This window comes from Heliconius melpomene, chromosome 19 (genome assembly GCF_056956725.1).
Source record: "Heliconius melpomene rosina isolate 202511_hmr_F chromosome 19, ASM5695672v1, whole genome shotgun sequence".
NCBI classification, from domain to species: Eukaryota; Metazoa; Arthropoda; class Insecta; order Lepidoptera; family Nymphalidae; genus Heliconius; species Heliconius melpomene.
The window spans coordinates 9535182-9553755 of NC_140407.1; the positions used below are offsets into that span (position 1 = coordinate 9535182).

At 31.3% G+C, this 18574-nt stretch overlaps 1 protein-coding gene and 1 pseudogene across 2 annotated transcripts in view; one reads left to right on the forward strand and one right to left on the reverse strand.

Annotated features, from left to right (window-relative positions):
- The window catches only part of LOC146528656 (limbic system-associated membrane protein-like), a 79966-nt pseudogene extending 73544 nt beyond the window's left edge, over window positions 1–6422 (reverse strand). The window contains exon 1 of the transcript XR_014879130.1: window positions 6242–6422. The product of XR_014879130.1 is annotated as a limbic system-associated membrane protein-like (transcript). The remainder of the gene's footprint in view (window positions 1–6241) is intronic.
- An 8176-nt stretch (window positions 6423–14598) lies between these two features.
- Window positions 14599–18039, forward strand: LOC146528658 (pancreatic lipase-related protein 2-like). The gene is made up of 6 exons (XM_085203640.1): window positions 14599–14749; window positions 15471–15534; window positions 16130–16275; window positions 17104–17349; window positions 17455–17797; window positions 17919–18039. The coding sequence occupies exons 1-6, from the start codon at window positions 14710–14712 to the stop codon at window positions 17962–17964; spliced, it is 885 nt and encodes a 294-aa protein (XP_085059766.1). The 5' UTR covers window positions 14599–14709; the 3' UTR covers window positions 17965–18039.
- Window positions 18040–18574: the final 535 nt, after the last annotated feature.

Genomic DNA, 18574 nt, shown 5'->3' on the forward strand with positions numbered 1-18574 from the left:
TTTTTACGATTAAACTATATTTGATTAGATAAATTATTGCTAAATTATAACAACCATTTTATGGTTACTGATTCATTAATATTACTCATAGTGTATATATATATATCTTATATATTAATATTTATTAGAGAAAATAAAACTAACATGGAAGTAGATTAAATAATTTATTACTGTTAATAAATGCTATCTTTAATGAAATATGAATTTAATGCTAGACTGTCTTAATTAATTTGGTAAAAACATATTTTACATCTTACTTCTAAATTTATTTAAATATTGTATTTTTTATCTTAAATCATGAATTACCATAAAAACCTGCGGAACAGAGTGTCAGCCCCAGACACGTCCACATTAATTCCGTAAACGGCAAGCCAACACCGAAACTAATAGCTGCGTAATAAATTGAACCGAGAAATTTGTAGTTATTCCTACTGTTGAGGTTTTAAATATAAGGAAATCTTAAATCTAATATATTTTAGTTATGTTTGCTAAGGAAAATATAAAGGAAAATCTATGTACAATGTACATACTATGTGCAGTTCATTATTTTGTAATTTTTTTAATAAATAATATATGTTTTTTTTTACCTTTACTCAGTATCCTGCATATAGCAGACCACTTCCGCCCTAGTCTGGCGGCATTGGGTGTTGTATACCTCAAGTTCAAGCACGAATGTCGAAGACATCCACCGAACTCCCTGGACCTCCTTTGTTATACTCCATATATAAGGGTCTAATATATTAGTATAGGTATAGGTTAACAAGCCTATCAATATTCTCTATAATTACCTCTAGACCTCCATTTAATTCCCTTTTATTGAAGTGTTATTGACATGGTAATTATAGCATGAATTGTAATTCGAGCGCATAAGGTACCTATCTACTATCTCTGTAGAGCTTCAATGAAATGCGATAATTGGACATATCCAGAACGAATGATGTGCATACAATAGGATACCTATGCACATAGAGTAAAACAAGGATAGATGCCTCAACACGATAGATGGACATTTTTTAAAAATCCTATTTATAGAAATAAAACTTAGTTTTTTAAATACACTACACTTTTTAAAGCAAATTCTATTACATTCACTTTCTTGAGCGAATATTTATTTGATTGTGATACCTCCATGTGGTCTCGAGATATAAGTGCTCTTGACAGAGTCCAAGAATGTAATAAGGGAAAATGGGTTTTATTTGTTCCTCTTAAAGTACGAAAACCTAAAACAATCAAGTATAAAATACGATTTTACAAATTAAAGCAATAATTGTATACGAAAAACGCATACCTACTATTAATAAAAGACTTCTCCTGGAAAGATATAAATGTGAATGAAAAGAAATTCAAAATCTGTATATCGTTTATAACTATATAAATAATTTAAATAAACAATAAACAGACTCTGATCTTCACTTTCCGCCCAAATTCAATACATTACATGTTGAATAAAAGAAATCAAACACGCGACAAAGAGGAAAAAATAATAATTAATTTCCTTTACATTACACCTGAACACTGTTAAGGATGTTTTGTCAATATTCTGGCATTTTGTAACAAACAAGTAAAATATGAGCAATGTCAATAATAAATTCAGTTTCAGTAAAATCAACACCATATTAAATTACTCTAGTACTCTACACGTTAAATAACGAGACAAGTCGCACAAAGTAAATATCGTTCTCTGTTTGTGGTCACCTTATATACATTACATTACATATTTAAAAACTTTCAGTTACTATTCCTTTTATTCATTTTCCGCATTTTATACACGACGTGGGTTGCTTGTCAACTTAATTTTCAACGTTCTGTACCAATTAATGTTAATACATTAGAAATATTTAAGACATATAACATATAAGATAAATGTTTGATGTTTCTTACTTATTCAAGTTTAATTGAAACACTAAAACGTCTCAACTTATTCTTTCAGATTTTATTATATAAATGTAGTATCCATGAAGTTATTTTAAAACGAGTTATAATCTGTAAATTTGTTTGAGTCTATAAATATTTTTTTTCTCTATAAAATCTATAAACCCATTTACCCTTGAACCTTTATTGATACTAAGTTTCTTAAGAGCAGAACAGAAAGACAGAAAGAAACATAAAAGAGACATAAGTAAATAATCGAAAGGAGCTGGAACACCCAAAATATGTGGTATTGCTGGAAAAAATTGCTACCCATCACACAACCAGGATGGCCTACGAGCCGGACGCAACTAATATTACCTATCAGACAGTTTCAATTTTCTTCCTATGAGGGACATTAGGATGGCTCTTAAGAAAATGGGAAATAATAAAATTCCAAGGGCATATGGAATAATGAGCAATGAGTTTCTCAAACAAGGAAAAGACAGGAGAAGAAATAAACTTCTAATAGCTGCAACTGGTAGGTTCGCGGTGAAGATATTTTTAAGGTGATTTTGCTAAGTTCAATATTAAGTTTTCTGTACACTATTTTATCTACTATGTCATGATTCACACAACGCTTCCGGTATGTGAAGTCTTAAGTTATTTCAATCAATTGGAAGTCAATTTTGTTATATATTAAAAAATATTGTTGTAATATACATCAGAATATACTTTTATTAAATTAGTGAAAATAATAATTATTATTATTAATATTAATATTATTATTATATTGATCAAGAAAACGTAAAAGTAAAAGTAGATTTTATTAAAATATTTGGTCCTAAATTTTTTTCGTAAAATACTGAGTGTTAATCAAATGCTTGGTCAATTTTTTTTAAGTACAATGTTAACAAAACATATACAGAACTTTACAGCTTGTAAAAAAAATTCTTTTATATTTAGATGGCTTGACGCTATTTGCTTGGACGGGGTGTACATCAGATAATAAGAACACCAGTCGTTAGTGAAAAACGTGACAAGTGAAAAAATACGAGATTTCATTGCACGAACTTTGAAAAAATAAATCTCTAAATGGGCTATATGAGGAAACTATACAATTTCGAATGGCATATTACCACAAATTGTCTTGCTGATATTGAAACGCAATCGTTCGCTGCAATTCGTACGAAAACAGTAATCTACTCGAATCGAATTATTTCGAAAATAATATTATTTCACCTGTTTGTTTTTTTTTCTCAAATTTAATTTTTCGAATAAAATAAAGCATAATATTATGTTTTATTTTATTCGAAAATAATAATAATAATATAAATGTTAATTACCCATTCGTGGTAGATAATATCTACAGTAATTAACATTCATAAGTATATCATTATAATAAAGTATTATTTTTTTTATTTAAAAATCCTTAGATCGCATAAAAAGATTATAGTGGAATAAATATTAATTTGCAAAGACAAAGCCATTACGGTATTCAATCTTCGTCACCGCGTCAACAATTAGCCCGAAGTTATTGAAATGAATTCAATTCGCCATATGAGCAGCGATCGTGCGGGGAATTACGGTATAACCAATACTCTCGATATATCGTGCGCAAAATGGATTTTCAAATTTCACACAAGAGCAATACTTTAAAGCATCATAATAAATAGTGTTAACTTGTTCTATTTATTGATGATAATAGTAATCTGTAATATGCCGTAGCAAGCATGCTATGGCAATAGTGTTCTTTGAGAGGCAGCCATGTCTGTAAGCAAATGTTATTTAGACGGTAGATATTTCTTTTGAGATATTTTGCTATATTGGACTGGGACAGTGAAAGCATGTGTTCTTGCTACGGATATGGGGTTTTCCTTTCCTAAAGCCTACTCTCGTAATCGCCATTCCAGGCATTGCTTCAAGTTCAACAGTATTAAAAGTTAATATATATTATATATGTGTATATAGAATGTAACCAAAGTAATAAAACGTACAAGAAAACATTTCTCATATTGAAGTTCATCTGAAACAGGTCAGCGTCCTTCCAGGGCTCGGCCGCCACTCCCGACTACTACTACTACCGACGACTGACGGTAAACTATTACTTATGATATACGAGTTTCCCTATACATGACATGGTTAAGCATCACCACTAGCATTATACTCGTATGCTATTCCTCAATTACAAGTCTATATATACCAAGTATTTACCTTATATATCAAACTTTATTTATATATATTATTATCACTTTTACGCATCAAATTCACATTTTTAAATGTCAAATTCATCATTGATAAAAAAATGTTTTTACTAATTATAATATTAAAATCTATTAATGAGTGACATGTCACTCATTGTCTCATTCCACATCAATTTCTCTTATTCTAACTGTTAATTTTAATATTATACGTTTTTTTTATATAATAGAACGTATAACCTATAATTAACTTACCACAATAAATACTTCAAGAAATTTTATTTTAATTTTCAGAGAGCTAACTCATAATCCGTTTTATGAATCTTATAATATTTCAGATAGAGGAAAATTAACTACTTTACTACCTCTCTGTTATTAATATATAATTAACAAGATATATATTTTTATTACTGAGAAATAATGGTGTGTTAAACAGTCATCAGTAAATTGGATATGCGATGAGCTTCTAGTTATATAACTGAAAGTGTAAAATTGTAGTGTTAAAATTCTTTGTAGATATAATAAACTATAAATAATGTTTTCTCATTAATGAATGAATAATGAGTGCACAAAGTGCCACTGTAAACCGACTGGTATTGGTTCGATCCCCACTCGAGGAAATTAAATATTTATTTAAAATTTATATTTCCATTTCTTCGCTCTGGTCTCGGGGCAAAGGGCGAAGTTGAATTCTGTCACTCAACACGCAATGCCTCCGAATTCGGCGGAAAGTGGGGAACAGAGTGTATTAACACTAGGTTCCCTCTGCCTACCGTGCTGTATGCGGGATGCAGAGCGAAGCTGATTTTTTTAATGTTTTTTTAGTTTCACACTTCTTCCTTCGTATCGTAGGGTAGGCGGTGAAACAAATGTCAACTTTTTGCCAGAATCCAAAACATGCATGTTAAGAGGCAATGCTGCTATTTGTCTTTCCAGAATAGGGAAATGAAAATAGTGGAAATCGACCACACGACCATCGTGTTCACAGTGTAATGCTTTCCCACTTCGGCACGGTGGCCTCTATAAGTTATCTTTTTTTTTTTTATGGAAAAAGGACAAGGCAAACGAGCGTTCGGGTCATCTGATGATGATCACCGCCACCCACGACCCCGTGCAGCACCAGAGGAGCTACAGGTGCGTTGCCGGCCTTTGAGGTGGAGATAGACGCGCTTTTTGAAGGTACGCTTTTTCTTATTATATTTAAATTAAATGTAATCATCTCCAGGTCCGTATTAAATAAAATGAAAATAACTTTTTAAACAATTAATATTCAAAAGAAGCCGTCACATAAATTACTGGGCATATGAGATGAGATTTACCCTTATAAAATGTTTGACAAGTACCACGCGCAGTGAGCTGTGTTAATATGATATTTTTTTATTAAAAATATTAAAACATTTTATCTTATAAAATATTTTTTTTTTAGCCAAATAAATTTTACAGTTCATAACTTCAAGGTTCATAACTTTAACATTAAGAGTTTCAAACGTAGTTCTAATAGCGATAATATGGAATACTATATTAATTATTCTTATATCTAATAAGTTCATTAGACTAGAAGAAATCCGAAAAAAAAATTACCTGTAAATTAGAAAAAATCTAATAAAAATTATAGTAAATAGCAAACATGCGCTATTTAATATGCAGGCAATTTCCTCTTGCCCTATAGTAATTTGTAATGTTAACAGCGGCCGCGTCATTCACGAGATATTTTATTGGTGCGTAACCTCATTAGTTGAATGAACTATAATTGACATGCCGACTGACCTAACAATTAAACTTACTGTAAAATTTGTCGTTTCTATATTATATTTATAATATCTTGTAAAACATGTAAAAATTCCGACATGTGCCTGTTGCATGTTGAAATTTGTTTGTTAACAGAAAAAGAATAATTGATTTTCGAAAGTATTTTAGTGTAGATAGAGTGATTAAACAAAATATGTGAAATTTTCAGTCTTATTTAAAATAGTAAATAATGGTAACAGAAAAATTGCACTTTATAATTATCAATACATGTAATATGCATATATTTGTATCTCTACCATACTACATTAACATAAATATAGTATAGAATAATTGATAAATTAGTGATAAATAAGTAATTATACATATTATTTATCTATATTAAGTATAAAACGCAATTAGAAACATGTTTAGTCAAGTTAAAAAGTTTCAAAAGTCAGACTTACCCGAAGTAAATAATTGAAGCAAGAAGACTATAGCTGCCCACCTCATTTTCCACATCACCCACTCTTCATGAACACCAAACGGTCAACAATCGCGAGTTCCTTTTTAAGAAACTTTTGGGGGTCTCGCTTCCCGTGCGGCACTCGACTGTGAATGCGGTGGTGGAACTACCGTCGCTGTCGCTGTGATACTCAACCTATGACACGCATGCGCATAACACTGACCTTCTATAAGAGCAAATTAAACTTTAATTTAAGTACGTGTCAAAAAGTCTCTACTATATGCTATATTTAACTTTCATAATATGAAAAAGCTTGATTCTTTTTAAAGTGAATATTTATATTGTAAAGATAGATGTAGAATAGTACATATCTACAAAGCCGAAAAAGCTTTGTGTTTTCAGTGTTCATAATTTTTAATATTTACGCTCCAGTTTCGGATATGAAAGTTTTGGCTTTTTGAGTAGTTGATTAAAGTTGATCCTTTATATATAAACCTGCCGGGTTTTAGAAAATAAGTAATAAATACTAACAACCGTTTTTTTTAAAATATCACTTTAGACTTTATTATATTTATCTTCCTTATGGACTACGGTATGTAAACTGGTTATAAAATGTTATAATAAGCTACTGAGGTGTACCTCACTATTATTGTATTGTATTGTATAGTAACGACGACGGTCGTGGGTTCATCTCGGACTCGAGGGAATAAAATATTTAATATTTTAATTTCCTCGTTCTGTTAACTAGGTAAAGCGCGGCAAGGTAAGGTTGAGTTGTGAGTAGTGACTCATCACGTGATGCCCCGAAAATTTGGCCGAAAGTAAGGAACGGAATTATTTTAATGGAAACGGTGTGTCGCAACACTTGGTTCTCATGTTTCCTCTGGGGAAGCAGAGGGATATGTAGCAAGGGATATAGGTATTTATGCTATATGCGGGATACAGCGTGGAGTTAAAAAAAATCTTTAGCGAAAATAAATATTTCTAATAATACTAAAAATCATGTCGGTCTGTGTTTTTGAAAGATATTTCTACCAAGAGACCTACCTAAGACACTCCGTTCCCCAACTTCTGCTGAATTTTTCGAGGCATTGCGTTTTGAGTGCCACTTGCTTATTGCCTTTGTGACGTGGCAAAGAAATGGAAATATCAATAAATAGCTATTCATTCCACCAAATGAGGATCGAACCCTTAACCGTCGCGTTACACCTTACCCCTTGTGCTCCTGCACCACGACGGCCTCAATATATCTTTACTGAAAATCAATAATCGTAATTCATCTTTTACATTGATTTTTAATTATAATATTCATACAAGGTAGTCTTAGACGCTGTGCGTCTACTCATATCCAGTGCCAAGTAATTTTGGGTCACTAAGTGAGTGGCCCTCATAAGTTACAAGACTTGGACGAGTTATATGGGTATATTGCCAAATTTCTTGTTCTATGCGTCACTCCTCGAACACTGACCTACTGAGCTAGCTCATATTGTGCACTATTAAAAGTAATCTATATCGTCTATAATATTAAAGAAAATTGCATTTTTTTTATGGTCCGTTTACATTATGTTACGGGGAAGTTAACATGATGTATGCTCTAGTGGAATGAATGCAGAGAGACAAACGACTCAGTTCCATTTTTATTAAAATTGTCATGCGCCGTGACTCAATTACATGAAAATTGTATGTAACTTATAATATTTCACTGCTGTAGGATTTCAAAGACTTTTTGGGAATATGCAATTGTCACAAAAGTTCAGGATCAACTCTTTTAAATTTCAACACTGTAGCTAGTGTGGTTGAGGAAAGGTTCCATATGAAATTAACTACAAATATAATGCGGTTTTTTTTTGGTTGTATTGTTAGTTCTTACTTCTTACCAAATAATTATAATTGAAGGTACCATATTGATTTTGATAAAGCGGCTTATTCAAAAAGTAGCAATAATAGATTCATAATCGCTTGTATCTTTTGATTGCGTTGACTTAGAAGTGAATATACGATAATATTTTCAGTTTAATATCTCAACTCAATATTGAGATAAATGGCCAGGACAGACATACAAACGGACATCAAAGTAGTCCTATAACCCTTATAGAAGAATGGAATCCCTATACATAATATAAAGGTTCCGTTTTCTTCTTTTAAGGCATCGAAACCCAATAATTAATTAAATTTATCCTTTAAGGCATAATAATTTAAACTTAGCTATAGACAGCAACGTATTTATAAACTATAGGCGAAGAAATGAAATATAAATTTAATTAACTATTTCATTTTCTCGAGTGGGAATCGAACCCACAATCAGTCATGTCTCATACATTTGTGTCTACGTGGCACTACTTTTTGAAGATCATATATAGAATATTTAATTTCTATTTCTATAATATATATCTAGAGTTGCGAAAACAAACATCTCATCAGTATTGCTCTCGTTAATATTTTAATAATACTTACTGAGTAAACATCTTCAAGTCAATTGATAAAAGATAAGAAAAGGTCACCACCATTTAGGTATAAGTTGACACAAATCACAATTACACACAATTTATTCTATATTTTATATGAAATTAATTTATTTTCTTTTAATTTTCTATTTACTTAATACATTTTTAATATTTAGTTAACAAATATTATGAGATGGATCATATGTAATTAATAAAATAATTAATAAAATACAAAAAAATTATTAATCTTTAAAAAAGACTAAAACTATTTTTATTATTATTAAAAAATATTACTGACGCATGTAACACTGATATATGGTGGGTGTATAATATAATTACAAGGTGACCTTTGCAAGTCAGCCGAGTTCAGATTCAATTACTAGATCAAAGCATGTTCAAATATGATGTAATATTTTCTAATAAATACACTCGACGGTTATTATGGTTCTGGGTTCAATTCCTCTCCAGAAATTCCGTGTTTTGTGTTTTATGCACAGTACTCTAAAACAATTTCTCTAAGTGATTAATAAATAGAAAATAAAACGACTCTTCAATATTTTCTCTGGTGATAAATAAGGAATAATAAATATAATGTTAAAATGAAAAACTAGACTGAATAGTCTGAATTCAAATCGTTTTTTTTTTGTTTTATAGTTCATTATTTCCACATAAAATATAGAACACAGAATGGACTGACTGAAACAACACAACGAATGGCGTATAAAAAGTAAATCTTTACAATAAATATAATATGTGTGTATAGAAATGGTAGTAGCGACGGTGATTTCATATCCGGAATTCATTTCCTCATATCCGGAATCAGTTTAAAGAGAAACACAGCATTTGCGAGGTCAAAAAAGAATTATGAATGGAAACCTTGGTTGACTTTGGAAAACAAAACCCTGTATTGATGGTAATGAGGGCTTATATGAAGATATGACTGTGACGACATTGGACGAGGTGAAGCATCGAGATCGAGAGACCCTAGTCGGCGCTACGTTCTCTCTGCCTACTCCATTACGTTACAGCGTGGGGCTAAAATAGAAATGGTGCCTTTCTTAAAGTTACTCTGTGTAGTGGACATTCTCTTATCTTTCTATCTATATATATAAAATCGAAAGGTCACTCACTCATCACGAAATCTCAGAAACAACATGTGCTAGGAGTCTCAAATTTTGCATAGGAGTTACTTATAGGACATAGGTGCTCGCTAAGACGGAAATTTGCAATATTCGACTTCTAAGGGGTTGTTTTTGGGGTCGAAAGTTTGTATGAAACTTGGTTACTACAAATGCTAGGAGTCTCAAATTTTGCATAGACGTCACTAGGACGTAGCCATGGAGACAGAAATTAATAATAACATAGTTCACGCGGGTGAAACCGCGAGCGGGCCGCTAGTTATTTATATAGCAGAGTAAGTATAGGGAAAACCTGAGAGCCTAGTGTTAAGACACTCTGTGTGTGGCACAGCGTCCAACTGCAAACGACATTGAGTTCGATTTTCACTAAGAATAGAAAATTGTGTGAAAAGCAGTTAATATTATCTTAATAAGGTTAAGAGAGAAAGAAATTTAATAGGAAAAGTGAGACTATACTTGTATATTACAGGATTCAACGTATTATATACAGGATGTAACGATCTTTTATTATCAATCTGAGGTCAACGAGGTTATTTTCTATGATAAAACAGGAAAATGGAAAATTTATCGATTACATTAGTAAATAGTGTGATTTATTTACGTATTCATTTAAACGATAAGAGTATAATTAATCTGGTAATAAGATACTGTTTGAAGTAAAGATAATATTTTCTTAAAGGCCAATAAACTTTATAATTTTTATTAAATGCAGAAAGAAGGTTTTCGCTCTGTTTACTTTCCATCAAATTTTATTTGTGCTATAATTGATATTGAAATTTTTTTAATATTTTAACGACAAAGAAATAAATATAATATACGAATTATAGTAAAATTGCTATATTTATTGCCTGTAAAAACCGTTTTTTTTGTATTTTTTATGAAAAACGAATGACCCTTGTTTAATACTACACTACTATTAAACCATGTACGAGTATATAAGTACGCTTAATAAAGTATAATCTATTTGATACATGAATTTCGTCAGCGTTCAGTTCTGCCACTCAACAAGCAATGATCACGTGAAAAGTGAATAACAGAGTATTCCAACACTAAGGTCTCTCTGCCTACCCTGCTATACAATGAAAATGTTCGATTCTTTCAAGTTCTATTATCATATAAACATTTTAGAAATTGGGGCAATTTAACACTAGACTCTGCTCTGTTACATGCGGGACACAGAGGGAAGCAAAAATAAAAACAATTACGTCTCTAAAAACGTGATGAAATGCTAACAAGCGAATTTAATTATGTTTAACTAAACAAGTTTGAGTATTTTCTTTATTTTAACTTAAGACTTATTACTTAAGAAGTTCCTTTATAATATTAATTTTAATGGCAGAATTAAAAGCCAAAGTAAAAATAATATCGTTTCCTTTTAAAGCTAACATTTGAAGCGTTATTCAAGCCACGGTACTCTTCAGGAAGTTTCACCATTATACTGCTTAAGTGCTTACTTTTCATTTACACCTTACAAATGCTCTAACAGCAAATGTTTAATATACAATAATAACAAAATTTGATCTTTATGTTCAAATGGTTTATATTAATTTTTTCTAGACAACAGCAGTATAACTTAAAGATCATTTGTTTTTCCTGTTATTCTTATGTAAAATATTATAAAAAACCAAAATAAGCAAGTCCTGAGGTCGTAAAAGCATTCAAATATTATCATCTTTCCTACTTGGAAAAATTATACCATTTAGGTATAAGTTGACACAAATCACAATTACACACAATTTATTCTATATTTTATATGAAATTAATTTATTTTCTTTTAATTTTCTATTTACTTAATACATTTTTAATATTTAGTTAACAAATATTATGAGATGGATCATATGTAATTAATAAAATAATTAATAAAATACAAAAAAATTATTAATCTTTAAAAAAGACTAAAACTATTTTTATTATTATTAAAAAATATTACTGACGCATGTAACACTGATATATGGTGGGTGTATAATATAATTACAAGGTGACCTTTGCAAGTCAGCCGAGTTCAGATTCAATTACTAGATCAAAGCATGTTCAAATATGATGTAATATTTTCTAATAAATACACTCGACGGTTATTACGGTTCTGGGTTCAATTCCTCTCCAGAAATTCCGTGTTTTGTGTTTTATGCACAGTACTCTAAAACAATTTCTCTAAGTGATTAATAAATAGAAAATAAAACGACTCTTCAATATTTTCTCTGGTGATAAATAAGGAATAATAAATATAATGTTAAAATGAAAAACTAGACTGAATAGTCTGAATTCAAATCGTTTTTTTTTTGTTTTATAGTTCATTATTTCCACATAAAATATAGAACACAGAATGGACTGACTGAAACAACACAACGAATGGCGTATAAAAAGTAAATCTTTACAATAAATATAATATGTGTGTATAGAAATGGTAGTAGCGACGGTGATTTCATATCCGGAATTCATTTCCTCATATCCGGAATCAGTTTAAAGAGAAACACAGCATTTGCGAGGTCAAAAAAGAATTATGAATGGAAACCTTGGTTGACTTTGGAAAACAAAACCCTGTATTGATGGTAATGAGGGCTTATATGAAGATATGACTGTGACGACATTGGACGAGGTGAAGCATCGAGATCGAGAGACCCTAGTCGGCGCTACGTTCTCTCTGCCTACTCCATTACGTTACAGCGTGGGGCTAAAATAGAAATGGTGCCTTTCTTAAAGTTACTCTGTGTAGTGGACATTCTCTTATCTTTCTATCTATATATATAAAATCGAAAGGTCACTCACTCATCACGAAATCTCAGAAACAACATGTGCTAGGAGTCTCAAATTTTGCATAGGAGTTACTTATAGGACATAGGTGCTCGCTAAGACGGAAATTTGCAATATTCGACTTCTAAGGGGTTGTTTTTGGGGTCGAAAGTTTGTATGAAACTTGGTTACTACAAATGCTAGGAGTCTCAAATTTTGCATAGACGTCACTAGGACGTAGCCATGGAGACAGAAATTAATAATAACATAGTTCACGCGGGTGAAACCGCGAGCGGGCCGCTAGTTATTTATATAGCAGAGTAAGTATAGGGAAAACCTGAGAGCCTAGTGTTAAGACACTCTGTGTGTGGCACAGCGTCCAACTGCAAACGACATTGAGTTCGATTTTCACTAAGAATAGAAAATTGTGTGAAAAGCAGTTAATATTATCTTAATAAGGTTAAGAGAGAAAGAAATTTAATAGGAAAAGTGAGACTATACTTGTATATTACAGGATTCAACGTATTATATACAGGATGTAACGATCTTTTATTATCAATCTGAGGTCAACGAGGTTATTTTCTATGATAAAACAGGAAAATGGAAAATTTATCGATTACATTAGTAAATAGTGTGATTTATTTACGTATTCATTTAAACGATAAGAGTATAATTAATCTGGTAATAAGATACTGTTTGAAGTAAAGATAATATTTTCTTAAAGGCCAATAAACTTTATAATTTTTATTAAATGCAGAAAGAAGGTTTTCGCTCTGTTTACTTTCCATCAAATTTTATTTGTGCTATAATTGATATTGAAATTTTTTTAATATTTTAACGACAAAGAAATAAATATAATATACGAATTATAGTAAAATTGCTATATTTATTGCCTGTAAAAACCGTTTTTTTTGTATTTTTTATGAAAAACGAATGACCCTTGTTTAATACTACACTACTATTAAACCATGTACGAGTATATAAGTACGCTTAATAAAGTATAATCTATTTGATACATGAATTTCGTCAGCGTTCAGTTCTGCCACTCAACAAGCAATGATCACGTGAAAAGTGAATAACAGAGTATTCCAACACTAAGGTCTCTCTGCCTACCCTGCTATACAATGAAAATGTTCGATTCTTTCAAGTTCTATTATCATATAAACATTTTAGAAATTGGGGCAATTTAACACTAGACTCTGCTCTGTTACATGCGGGACACAGAGGGAAGCAAAAATAAAAACAATTACGTCTCTAAAAACGTGATGAAATGCTAACAAGCGAATTTAATTATGTTTAACTAAACAAGTTTGAGTATTTTCTTTATTTTAACTTAAGACTTATTACTTAAGAAGTTCCTTTATAATATTAATTTTAATGGCAGAATTAAAAGCCAAAGTAAAAATAATATCGTTTCCTTTTAAAGCTAACATTTGAAGCGTTATTCAAGCCACGGTACTCTTCAGGAAGTTTCACCATTATACTGCTTAAGTGCTTACTTTTCATTTACACCTTACAAATGCTCTAACAGCAAATGTTTAATATACAATAATAACAAAATTTGATCTTTATGTTCAAATGGTTTATATTAATTTTTTCTAGACAACAGCAGTATAACTTAAAGATCATTTGTTTTTCCTGTTATTCTTATGTAAAATATTATAAAAAACCAAAATAAGCAAGTCCTGAGGCCGTAAAAGCATTCAAATATTATTATTTTTCCTACTTGGAAAAATGATAATATTTGAATCATGTTCACTCCTTTCTATACTAGAAGACAAATCGCGGCGAAACGCCCCTACTCAACACACAGTACATAAAAAATGGTCGGAACACTAAGAACAGAGTGTCTTAACACTACATTTCGCTAGGTATGTGATAAAAGTAAGAAATTAATTTAAGAAATAAAACAAAAAATATACTTAAAAATGTTTATATTTAGGTATATCTTTCGATATTTCATCAAGCGTTTATCTTATCAATCTCCAAATTAAAGTAATCGTATAAAATCAATCGGCACATTGATTGCCTTTATGTCGCATTCATATAATCTACTTTATCTATTAGATCTACAGATATTAGGTGACTACATAAATAGACATTTTTAAATTAGCCAACAGATTTATTTCATAGTTAGAAGTGGACTATTGGCTGAAATGTATAAATTATTCTTTGTAATTGCGGCAGCAGTTATTGGTAAGGCTAAAGAATTATTAATTTATATTTTTAGTACATGTTTCGTTAGTTAAAATGTTAAATATCATTCCTAATTTCATCTATATATATATATCTTTTTTCATTCGTGGGGCATGCTTACCCCGTTATAAGTGGAACAAGGCGTAAAATTGAAAAAAATGTTTGACATGTCTGTCTGTGACTGTAACTGTAATGCGATGGTTGTGAGTTCGATCCTCATTCGGAATTAATTATTGTTTATTATTATTTTCATTTCTTCGGCCTGGCACCAAGGCAAAAGCGCGGCTTTGAGTTCCCCCACTAAACTTGCAATGTCTCTTAACTAGGTTCCCTCTGCCTACTCTTCAACATGAAGAATACAGCGTGAGGCCGATAAAAAAAAAATTCTAAAAGTAACCAAATTAATATTTTAACCATATTTATAACATAATTTGAATTTGCACTGAGAAAGCCGAGGATATCGCAAAGAAAAACAACGTTAAGTTCGTGATTAAATTCGCAACGAATACACTCAAATTCGGTGGAAAGCGGAGAATGAAGTGTCTTAACTCCAGGTCTTCACTGGCAAATGTTTTAACAAAAGAAATGTAAGCATTGCCGTATGATAAATTTGTAAAATTTCCACAAGAATGTGAGCAAAAGGCTTTATTTAGAATTTTAGTGCATTTTTATAAATACAATTTACTTTAAATATACGCCTCATTTAATATTTACTTTACAGCTGGCAATGAAGCTTCAGCATTAGCGAGACAAGGCAGCTTTAACAAATATTTTTTATACACTGTGTAAGTTACATAAGGTTTAAATGTTATTAGTCACTTAAATGTATTCTTGTAAAAAATTTCAAGGAAACTTTTATATTTTTTTTCTTGTAGTAATAAAAAAGAACTTAAATTCTGCTTAAAATTTCTACAATAATAAACCCTTATCATTTTTAAGTCTGATTTGTTGTAGTACAAAGTGTTACAAGTTAAAACTAATTAATATAAATAAATAATTAGATATAACATTAAATGTCTTACCTAATATAAATATCCTTTGGCAATAGGGCAAGTAGCCCTATTTTTGATTATCTACATCTTGTCACCGATAATATTATGACGTACCAATTACAAATAATGGTATTAATATATTTAATATTTTCATTTACTCACTCTTATAACGCGCGGCAAAGTGCGGCGTTAAGATCCGCCACTCAACATACAATGTCTAGAAAAAAAATATTTTAACTGGAAAACAGAGTTAACACAAGGTTGCCAAGTTACCTCTGCCTGCCCTGGGATAGATGATATAGTTAGCAATAACCTGAATCCAATGAAGGACAAGGGTAAAAATGTATTTAAGCTATAAAAATATCTTAGTATCCATGCTTAATTACAGGAATAACACAAGAAGTGCAATTGAATTGGACCTCTCGAACATAACCGCATCCGCGGCGAACCTTCTCGCAACCAGAAACACTACGATCATTGTTCACGGACACGAGGGATCTGCCGTTTCTTCTTTGAATCCAACAGTTAAAGATGGTGCGTTCAAAATGCATCATTTATATAATTAACTAGTGGACCCGGACGCGGCTACGCCTGCTTGAACTATAAGAATATTTTCGCGTCGGTCATACTGTGCCGCCCGTAGGCTAGGTCATTTCGAATCAGTGACATCTCCTTAATTATTTATTAGAATGTTATACAGTAAACTATAATTTCAATCTAGATAAAATGCTAAAAGTGACTCTTATATTTATTTTCATAAGGATGAATATCAAAATGTCGCGGTAGCGGTTGCGTAGCGACGCGACGGTTGTTATTAACATGGCAGAATAAATTGCATGTCAAATTAGAAAGTACTTTAAAATATATTAGTTTATATGTGTAATGTAATGTTATATAGCCTATAGCACTTCTGAAGAATGCAGCTTTCATACAAAACAAAAACATAGTAAATCGGACCAGTAGATCCAGAGATCTTAGCGTTCAAACAAACAAACAAACAAACAAACAAACAAACAAACAAACTCTTCCGCTTTATTATATTAGTATAGATTAATTAAGCACCAATATTCGATATAATCAATATTCGATATCTAATAATATTAAAAAGCTAATGATTATCTTATAAAATCTGATTATTTTATAAAGGAATTGGAAACCCTTTAATTTAATATTCATTATCATGATCGTATGATTGAGACCATCACGGTACAGGAGCACTTCGTGTGACTGTAAACGTGACAGTAGTGGGTTCAATTCCCAATGTGAGGAATTACATTTTCTCTGGTAATGAGAAGAAACGCGGCGTTGAGTTCTGCCGTTCTGTTCTGTGTGCAAATTTTTACAATTTTATAATTCTTTCAGCGTTCCTCGCCTCTGAAGACATTGATGTCATTGTGGTGGACTGGTCGGTGTACGCGTCGCTCAGTTACAGTAACGCAGTCAACGCGGTGCCAAGTGTTGGCAGTTACGTAGCCAATTTGATCACACAGTTGGTGAATGAGAGTGTTGTGTCACTCGACAAGCTACACTTGGTCGGCTTTAACCTCGGAGCTCACGTCGTCGGCTACGCTGGGAGAGCTCTCGACGGAAAAGTAGCTAGAATTACAGGTGTGTTACATAATCATTTAATTAAATCTTACTACGAATTTAATACTAATAAATAATAATCTTTTGGTTAATATTGTTTAATGAAGAATTGTATTTAATAACTAGGTCTGGATCCATCTGGCAACCAATGGGGTTCAAACTCTCTACGCTTAAGAAGCAGTGACGCTCTTTACGTCGAAGTTATACACACTAATGGAGTCGATCTGTTGGGTTATGGAATCGGTGATGCTATCGGTAATGTCGATATTTACGTGAACGGCGGTGGCGGACAGCCCGGCTGCCTCCTCAACAACCTCTGCAGCCATAACCGTGCCTGGGAAGTGTTTGCGGCTTCACTGGAATATGACCATTTGATCGCCAATCAATGCGGAAGCTGGCTTCAGGTCACCTTAAACACTTGCCGCGGCAGAACTCTTGCTATCGGAAACAACGATTTTGTTAAGCTAGGGTAAAGTGTTATTTATGATTTTTTATTTACTTTAAATAGTTTCTTTAATAATACTCGTTCATTTCAATTTAAGTTTCATAGGAAGTTCAGTTTATTATATGTTTTAATATTTTTCTTACAGAACTGGCATGTACCGTGTCAACACCCGGAGGAGCTATCCTTACTAAGATTTTTTATAGATATTTTATGTAAAAAAAATTGTCTAAGTTTTGTCCACTGATAAATATATATTTTTTTTATTACACATTTTTTTACTTATTTCCTACATATCATGTTATTTAATAACAATCTTTAGAAAAAAACCATTAACAAAGTAAATGGTACGACTGTCAAGGTCGATTGCACTACATAATATAATTTAAAGTCTATATTCATTTGTAGCTATTGCTAACTTCTATTGCTTCCATGAGGTGTATCGATTTTATAATCATTACAAAGTCACCCTTGTCTGTAGTTTTATAATATAGATTACTACATAGATTAATGTGTCTAAAGAGCTTAGCTCGTCTTCTTATCGAGCACAATTCAGAATGAGGCTTCTTAATAAAGAAGCCTCATTCTGAATGGTGCCTTAGAACTGTTTAAATGCGCTACTTTTTCTATTTAAATTTAGAAGTGAAAATATATGAAAAGATGCATAGTTTTGACTTCCGTACTTATTGCAACTGAAACCAATTAAATAACCAAAAAAAAACCCCTCTCTGCTTATCGATACTAAAATAATGAATGAATATTCTTAATATGTATATTAATAACCAGTAATAACCAGCAAATAAA

Excerpts from the sequence above, each read along its gene's own strand:
- LOC146528658 (XM_085203640.1), top strand. The coding sequence starts at position 14,710 with ATGTATAAATTATTCTTTGTAATTGCGGCAGCAGTTATTG. Across the intron at positions 16,276-17,103 it reads GAATCCAACAGTTAAAGATG|CGTTCCTCGCCTCTGAAGAC; the intron begins GTGCGTTCAAAA and ends TAATTCTTTCAG. Across the intron at positions 17,798-17,918 it reads AACGATTTTGTTAAGCTAGG|AACTGGCATGTACCGTGTCA; the intron begins GTAAAGTGTTAT and ends TTTTTCTTACAG.